General features: G+C 37.5%; 1 protein-coding gene across 1 annotated transcript in view; it reads right to left on the bottom strand.

The window, feature by feature from the left end:
• Positions 1 to 1,506: 1,506 nt before the first annotated feature.
• LOC127360636 (butyrophilin subfamily 2 member A2-like) overlaps positions 1,507 to 9,650 on the bottom strand; it is a 29,396-nt gene continuing 21,252 nt past the window's right edge. Inside the window, exons 4-5 of the mRNA XM_051395092.1 lie at positions 2,442 to 2,543; positions 1,507 to 2,225 (exon numbers count right to left, since the gene is read on the bottom strand). Of these exons, the coding sequence (XP_051251052.1) occupies positions 1,999 to 2,225; positions 2,442 to 2,543 (329 nt within the window). The 3' untranslated portion in view covers positions 1,507 to 1,998. The remainder of the gene's footprint in view (positions 2,226 to 2,441; positions 2,544 to 9,650) is intronic.

Raw genomic sequence — 9,650 nt, 5'->3', positions numbered from 1 at the left:
GCTTTTAAGCCTAAAACTCCCGTATTTCAAGTCCATCTCCCGGCACCCTCCTGTTTCATTGTCTCTCCCAGGAAACTCCAGTAATTTGTACGTCCCTCACACTTTGTTATCAATAATCACCGTACACAAATCCATAGATATTGTATGTTTGTCAGACGTCACCCAAGTTGCCACATCGTCTATGAAATAATGTGCACTCTATCAACACAATATACAATAAAAACCAACTGTCAGTCGTCACAAACTGGAAACACACAACCAGATTCAGTGGTTGTAAAAATGTCAGAGCATGATGACGTTTCACCCAAAATATCTAAACACACACAAACACACCAGGATAGTGACCATGCCTTTAATATGGACACTATTAAAAACCTCCTGTATTTTAGAGCCTGAATGTTGGTTTGATTCTTATTTTCAGGTGATTATACACTAATGAAAACATAGTTATTATCTTCCATTTGTGCCAGTAGATCCTCCTCAATGTTACACACTGGACCTTTCATTGATTCAACCCTCATCAGGGGTTAAACAGAGGGAGGTTTGGTCTCCCACACTTTAACTATTTGAATGCACCAGTCAGCTCATTTATACAGACTGAGGTATAAAGTAAACACTGTTGAGTGTTTAGTTGTGTGTCTGTCAGAAAGCCTGTTGCGCCCTCTTGTGGCTGTTTATAAGGAGACATATTCCTGCAGAGGAAGAGGAGAGCTGCTGATAGAGGACGAAGAAGTTAACTGCAGACATTAAGAACAGACTGACTGAGTCTCCTGGAGGATGAACACCTGATCAAATCCAATCAGACATCATTCATGATGTTTTAAGCAATGAAGCTTTTTTTCATTGAATTATTAAAGAACTTTGACATTTTAACTCGTAGGACAAATAAAACAGTTTAAAGTGCTAAAGTGGAAACATTGATACATTACATACATACATTTACACAATAATTAATTAATTCTATTGTTTTCATTTTATTTTAATTGCTTATTTAATGTTTATCTCTCTTTTCTTTCTTATCTGCTGAGTTTTATCTGCAGCTGCTGTAACAAGTGAGTTTCCAGTGTGGGATCAATAAAGTCTATCTTATCTTCTCTTACATGAAATTAAAGCAGGAATCTTCAGTCAGCCCTCATATCTCAGACTGGACACCAACATCATTAAAGGAGCAATAAGACTGACAGCAAGTGTTTAAAATGGGTACTGCAGTCCAAATTTAAAACATTGTAGGAGGTTGTCTCCCCCCAATCTCTCCTCCCCAAACTAGAAGCTCACCTGGGTTGCCAGGTTGAGGACACTGAACCTACAGTTCAAGAGCTTCTCCCTCTGTGGATCATCAGGGCATCAAAACACTTTAGTACATTTAAAAGACACATTTTGAATGTTATACAGAAGATCTCTCCAGTTAGAGTTGAACCTGATTCATGTTTCTATCATTATATCGTTTTGTAGTTATTCTTGAACAATAATGCTGTTAGAATTATTACTTTAAAATAAACACATCAGTAAAGGTTATTAAGTATTTTATTAATCAAGTATAAACGGATGTACAAAGTATACGACTAAACTAATGGAACTAGCAATACTGAGATCAATCAGAATAACAACAACAATAAAATATAGTAAACAAATATTTCAGTAGTTGTTATTAGTAGTATAGTTATATATATTCTATATATAATATGTAGTATATGTCATTATATAGTATCTCACCATAATGACAGTGTAATTTGCAATGTCTCTCTCAGAATACATTCAGTCAATAATAATGTTCATTAATACAATGAGGAGATAAACAACAACAAGAAAATACTGGCAAACAGAAACTGTGTGTACTCAATATGTATGACAAGATATTGATTTGTCACCTTCAGTAATTCTCTCTCTCTCTCTCTCTCTCTCTCCAACCTTCTGAATAGTGGACGACCCGCTCTACGTCTGAGCTCTGACAGCCGCCTGCCCGGGTAGAGCAGAAAAGATGGAGAATATGCTCCAGTGTCACAATGATTTCCTCAACTCTAATTCTCTACGAGCTCCTAGTTCTCCATCACTAGAGGAACGCTTTAGTCGACGTCGTTGAACGCTGCATCTCTCTGTGTTTTCAAATGTCTTCTGTCTCTCGTCTTCAGTGTTTATTTGGGTCAGAAACTCTGTAGTTTTTACATCCTGCTGTTGACCTTCTTCCTCTTCCTGTTCAGTTTCATTCTTCTGGTTCCTCTTTGTGCCTGTGAGCCAACAGAAGAAGAACAGTGTTTTTGTGTTTTTGCCTTAGTTTTGAAAGCAACACATTTTCTTAGATTTCTTCAATTTTCCTCAAATTTCCTGCAGTGAAGATCATTTCAGACTGTTTGCTTAGTTACTGTTGTTATGCCTGTATGTATGTCAATAAAGAGCTCTGACAGGAACTTGGAATAAAAAAGGAAAATAAATATGTGACTTACATATTATCAGAGTGATAATGATGAACAGCACAATAATGCAAACAGGAAGAATGATGATGATCCGAATCCGATCAGAAGACGACTGAACTGTGAATGAAACATCTGAAAAGATAGAAGAGAGAACAGAATGACATTATTGAATCAAACTAGAGCTCAACAGTGACAATATGTTTAATATATTTAGAGCTCTTTATAACCTGGAACATAGATGTGTGTCTCTCTGGTCTGGTTGATGTCCTTCTGTTGGACTCTACAGGTGAAGTTGTTGCTGTGTCTCTTCTCCACAGTCACTCTGCTGCTGACAGTATAGAGGTCATCAGGACCTCTGACTGTCTCTGTAGGTCCAGCAGAGAGGAGGTTTCCCTCACCGTCCAGCCAGACCACCTCAGGCTCTGGATACCAGCCTTTAGACTCACAGTGTAAAACTACTCTTCCACTGTTATTGGAGACAACCTCTATGATGGGAGTGGAGACGACACCTGATGAGAAGAGAGGAGGAATTTCAAACAGTGGATTCAGATCCAACAAATAACTTACAGCACTGTTTTCTTTGTGTCTTATCATGGCTGCTTACTTCTAATATAAAGTTACATTACTGATCTTTGCAGTCAGCAGAAATGTGTAATTCATCATCTTCAGAAAGTCTGACTTACCAACAGTGAGTTGGATGGAAGCTTCCTTCAACATTGGTTCAAGGATGCAAAAGTATTTTCCTGCATCAGAGATTTTCACTCTGAAGATTTTCATGGAGACGTTTCCATTCTGCAGTTCATCCACAAACAGTCTCGTTCTGAGAAAATAAGATGGATTTTGAATTCGATGTATCAGTCGTCCATCTTGGTAAAAATGGATGTACTCTGGGTCTAAACCAGGTTTGGTCCACACCACTGTCTCAAAACTGGCACTGATTGGAGGATCAAGGTAACATGGTAGAATGACATCATCACCAGCCAGGGCTACGATTGGTTGATGTGAACAAATCAACTCTGACTGCTCTGCAACGCAAACTAAAGAACAAACAAGAAACAGTAGTATAGTTATAATACATGTCATCAGACTGAATGGATTCATTTTTATTCATATTACTTTCTAAAAGTAAGAAAACATTTAATTAAAAAGCATGAAATCATAAACATTGTTCTAAAACTGCATCAAAAACAAAGAAAATCGACCGCTGGAGCCTCAGAGCAACCAGTGTGACTGTAGACTGTGTTACTGTTTTGCGTGCAAATTACCTTTAAAAGTCAGTATTAGAAGAATTATGAAGGACAGTCTGTCACTGGGCAGCATCCTTTAGTCTGGTTGTTCTAAAAAACACAAATAAAACAAATGTCTTTACTCTCTACTTAACACACAGCCGCTTCCACTGAAGTTGTGATAGAGCGTCAGTTCAGGAAAAAGTGATCAATAACTCTTTCAATGTATGTTTGTATTAAGATGGACTGTGTATCTAAATGCATCCTTTAAAGCATCAAACTGCCCTCACATGTTAACTCCTCAATCATTTCACAGGAAATTAACGGTTAATTATTGAAAAGAACTGTAACATTTATCCTTTAACTGTTAATAGGACTTCATCCTGAAAGTAGATTATAGATTAAATGAGTAAAATACTGATTAAGGATTATGTATTTTGTGGCAGTGCTTCATTTACTGACTGTTAGAGTTCTTCCTCCTCTACTGATAAAAATTTTTAATTTCTAAACAGCTTTCTATAAAATATTTGTAAATCAATGTGTAACAGTGGGGCCTCCTGGTAGCTCATCTGGTGGATCTGGCACCCCATTTACCAAAGCTGAGTCCTTGCTGTAGTGGACATGGACTTAACATCTCTCTCTCTCTCTCTCTCTCTCTCTCTCTCTCTCTCTCTCTCTCTCTCTCTCTCTCTCTCTCTCCTAGTATAAAAATACAGACATACTACATGTGTGAAACATCCAGAACACACACATCAAAATGTTCCTGGAGTGTTTTGTGTGGAAATACCTTCAAAAGTCAGTATCAGACACATTAAAACATTGCAGGTCCTGAAGGACAGTCCATCACTGGACAGCATTGTAGACTCCTGCAAATAAAACAAAAACAAAAACAAACAAAAAACAAAAACAAATGTCTTCCCTTGTTGGAAACTCTGCTGTTTTTTAGTTTATCTTTTCTTTCATCTTTCTGTCTCAGTGGATCACTACCAACTTGTTTTTCTTTCACCTTTATCTGAAACCAGATCTAAACATTCACGTACTTGTGGAAAATCAGTCAAAGAGTGCCTGAATGTCCATGAAGGGAATCTTGTGTTGTATGAGCTTTTTCTGTTCTTCTCCTCCTCCTACAGTCTGGTTGTATATTTGAAGACATTTTGTCTGTCTTAAAAATATCAATGTTATTGACATTTTAACACCTTAGTGTGTTATTGGAGGGTGAGAGTTTCAGCAGCAGTCAATATTATCTCAGCCCTTTCTGCACAAATGAGGCTGCACAACAAAAATTATCATGTTTCAGTAAGAAAAAGACATCATATTTCTTTCTGTTTGGTGTTTTGATTTTTCCCATTATTTCACAGTTAGAGCACATGTAGTTCATATAATTTTATAACTTTTACTGTTATTCCTCTCTTTCAGAGTTCATAGTTATGTCTCAAATGCAGCCTGAAATACCATCAGGAATCAGTGGCCCCAAAAGATCAGCCAAAGGTCCCTCAAAAGCCCCCAGTGGCCCCTCATTTAGTGGTGCCTTATTTAAGCTGCCTACCGTTGCTGCATCCTCTGCAACCCACCTCCACCCCAGCTTGACCTTTTATGTGTTATCTGATTTAATCAATGTTATTTCTGTCATTGAAGCCTGCTCTGTCCTGTACCCTGAGGGGTCTTTGCTGCTGCTCTCCTTGTCTTAAGTTTTTCACATGTGCACGTGGAAGGGCAGAGAGGTCCCAGAACAGATCCATACCGCCAAATATCACATTCTGCATTTGGAAATAAGTTCTCTTTTGACAAAAGTGGTCCTGACTGAAGTGTAACATATGCATCATTTAAAGCAAGAAACTGCCCTTATATGTTAACCTGTCGTAATTTCACAGCTAATTAACAATTTATCTGTTAATTGTACTTCATTATGAAAGAGGATTATTGATTAAATTAGTAAAATGCTGATCAGGGACTATTTTACTTTAAAAAACAACTCTTACCTGCAGGGTGAAGAATGCAAACTGGATCAGTCATGTTGTGCTGTTCCCGCTCTGAAGGCAATGAAGAAGAACGTCACTGATGCATACAGGAGGGGAGGATCCTAAAAAGTTAAACAGCCTGAAACGTTAAAAACGTGTTAGAACATGCAGGCAGACAACAAATGTAACTGATATGAGGAGACGTTGAAGAACCAGTGGAGAAATACACTTGTGTGTTTAGTTTATACTGGTAACAAGACAAATCAATAAAATAATCCTTTAAAAACTTTATTATATTGCAATAATTAATAAAAAAAGAAATAAAGTCTTTTATGTTTTCTCTCAATGGAATCCTTCATAGCTGCATTATCACAATATTACAGTAGTACATTCAATACAGGCAGTATTATCTCAACTGTATCAGGTAAAAGTAGCTGATAGCTTCAGTAGCTGTTTGCTTGTGTTACATGTCAGTCTTCTGTGTCTTTATTTAATGTAGATCAACCAGCGTTTCTCAAACCTAATGAACAACACACACACACACACACACACACACACACACACACACACACACACACACCTTAAAGTGGCCATTTGTTGATTTAGATTGTACACACTCTGTACTCCCTACTGTTTAAAAGGTGTTACAGAAAACCCCACAGTAAGTGTAGAAATGTGTAAGGACAGCAGTCCTTTTACCAGGACAGACAGGAAAAACAGAACAAAATGGTGATGGCGATGATGATGAGGGTTGAAGAGATGGCTGATTGAAGATAGCAGACTTCATGTGAATCATTCTAAAGTTCTGAAAATGAGAATAAATTGACTCAATTCTCTCTAAAATCAGAATCAGAATCAGAAATACAAAAATAATCCCTGGGGGAAAATTACTTTTAGGGGGGGAACCAGAGGAGAAATATCTCAATCATAACTGAACGCAGTGTAATCAGTGTAATGATTCAGACCTTTGTTGAACACAGTGGTGGTTTTACTGTTCATATAAACTCCTGAACAATGTGATTGAATGTTTTATTAGTAACAAATAAAACAGAGTTGAACATTGTAGTTAAGACAAGAGGAAAGCAGGTTGGATATGTGTGAATACAAAGTAAAATGCTGATTGGTCCCAGATTACCACAGCGTTCACTACTGTAGCCACATGAATGAAATAATACTACAGAAAAAGACTGTTGACAGTTTGACTTTTAATCCAGAAACACACTATAAATAAATACAATAATGGCATGTGAAATAAATCACTAATGTAATGTATTGTTAAGTGTTTGATGTAAAAATCCTACATACCTGTTGAGTAAGTGAAGGAGCCTCAACTCAGGGCGGAAGCTGTACAGTCAAAGTCCAGAGTAAAATATCCACAAAGACAACCTCAGATTAACAATGTGTACTTTCACTGTGGGTTAGATAACGGGTGTGACTTTATATTGACTTTCAGTCAGGGTGAAACCAAATGTTTTACTTTTAGAGTTTGAGGCTGAATAAACAACAAACAAGTTGCCACATCGTCTATGAAATAATGTGCACTCTATCAACACAATATACAATAAAAACCAACTGTCAGTCGTCACAAACTGGAAACACACAACCAGATTCAGTGGTTGTAAAAATGTCAGAGCAGGATGACGTTTCACCTAAAATATCTAAACACACACAAACACACCAGGATAGTGACCATGCCTTTAATATGGACACTATTAAAAACCTCCCGTATTTTAGAGCCTGAATGTTGGTTTGATCCTTATTTTCAGGTGATTATACACTAATGAAAACATAGTTATTATCTTCCATTTGTGCCAGTAGATCCTCCTCAATGTTACACACTGGACCTTTCATTGATTCAACCCTCATCAGGGGTCAAACAGAGCGAGGTTTGGTCTCCCACACTTTAACTATTTGAATGCACCAGTCAGCTCATTTATACAGACTGAGGTATAAAGTAAACACTGCTGAGTGTTTAGTTGTGTGTCTGTCAGAAAGCGGTGTGTCTGTCAGAAAACTGCAGACATGAAGAACAGACTGACTGAGTCTCCTGGAGGATGAAGACCTGGATCAAAAACATCTGGATAAAATCAGGAGTCATGAAGTAAAGTGACACACAGTCCTGCCGTGTCTCCAGTTTATTCTGCTCTGCAGTTGATGTGGATCAGGGTTCATGTTTAGAGACATTTTAGATGAGTGAATAAATGTTGTAAACGCAGAAAAGTTGCCTAATATACATGATAATTTTCTATTTATCATCTAAAATCTATTAAAACCATCAGAGTAACACATTCACCAGTGTAACTGTGTGTCTTTGTAAGTATTAGCACAGTTCACATATGAACAGACACAAACTACATTAACATCAATCACTGCAGCCTGTCTGTGCTGGACTACAACCACTGCTGTTACACTCTTTCACAAACACTCTCACACTCTCTTAATTTAATATGCTTTTAATGGCATGAATGTGAGAAACAATTATTGCCAAAGCTTTGCCAAAACAAACACAATTCTAAAATAAATGGAATTGAAATAATAAAATTAATCCAGAAAACATAAACATTAAGAATACATTTAATAAAGAAACTATTCATTTAATACAATACAACAATAAGCAGTTGAATAAAAACAGAGAAATACTGGTAAAAAGAACATCTGTGTGTGTGTGTGTGTGTGTGTGTGTGTGTGTGTGTGTGTGTGTGTGTGTGTGTGTGTGTGTGTGTTCTATATGTACAACAAGATATTGATTTGTCTTATTCAGTAATTATATTTTAATGTCTGTCCCTCAGTTTGTGACATTTTGTCGCTCTATGTTTGCTGCATGTCTCTCTCCCAATATAATCTTTTGTTTGTTATTGTCAATTAACTCTTTAAAGTTTGGAATTGTTGGATTAAATGTTTTAAAGTATTCAAATGTGATTTTAAGAGAAAGTGTATCTCTGTCTCAACCTCACCTGTTGCACAGTGCCAGGACTTCTTGTGTCGTCCTTTGTCTGTAACTAGACTTTGGTCACATAAACCTAAATCGGACCCTTTTTTATTATGAAACAAAAGACAAATTGAGATTTTTAAATGACAAATGAATGACAGATTATCTGATGATACTCAGACCAGCCCTGTCATTGCTTCTGGCTCAGCATTTTGAGGTTATGTTGGTTCAAGTTCACTACCTGTTCTTCTTCATTGAGACATCAATCCTCTCGTGTTCCTGTCCCATATGCGCTCTAACAATCAGAGACTTAAGTGCTGGTCATTACTGCTGCAGGAGTTTAATTGAGATTGAGATTCTCTGCATAAAAGGAACTGATGAACTTGTAGGTACCTAAGATCAAACCTTTCTTGGATGACCCTGAGTCTCATATTTGTTTCTCTATGATTTCTATGATTAGCTGTTTTCCCTCCCTGCCTGGAGGTGGTGCTGTAAGCCTTTTGGTTAATACATTCTTTTTCTCAAGGAAGGCAAACATAGGACCAGCATGCACCTGGGTGGGCTGATGCAGGAACCGGGATTTACTTCCTTGTTTTGGACAAAATAAACCTTAGGAAATACAAAAAGTCTGAATGGACATTACAGGCCCATGGTGCAGCAGTGACCCATCTGATTCTGGGTTTGATTGGATTTTTTGTCAGTACTTTAACATGCGGACTGGAGGGAATCTAACCACCAACCTTCTGAATAGTGGACGACCTGCTCTACGTCTGAGCTCTGACCGGGTAGACCAGGAAAAGATGGAGAATATGTTCCAGTGTCACAATGATTTCCTCCACTCTTCTTCTCTACGACCTAATCGTTCTCCATCACTACAGGAGGTTTTTCGTTGTCTCTTTGTATTTTCAAGTGTCTTCTGTTTCTCGTCTTCTGTGTTATTTCCTGTTCCTGATGTTTCCTCTCTCTGTGATCTCTCCATTTTGTCCCGTTGATCTCTCTGGTCCTCCTCCTTCTTTCCCTTCAGTATGGGAAGGTCTTCACATGTATTCTCAACTGCATTTTGCTTCTTCATGTAATTTGGCTTTCTTGGGATCACAGACTTTTCTACATCCTGCTGTTCATCTTT

The sequence above is a fragment of the Dicentrarchus labrax genome, unplaced genomic scaffold (assembly GCF_905237075.1).
Source record: "Dicentrarchus labrax unplaced genomic scaffold, dlabrax2021, whole genome shotgun sequence".
Lineage (NCBI taxonomy): Eukaryota > Metazoa > Chordata > Actinopteri > Moronidae > Dicentrarchus > Dicentrarchus labrax.
Note: the sequence above shows the minus strand (reverse complement) of the source record. Positions and strands in the feature narration are given on the sequence as shown.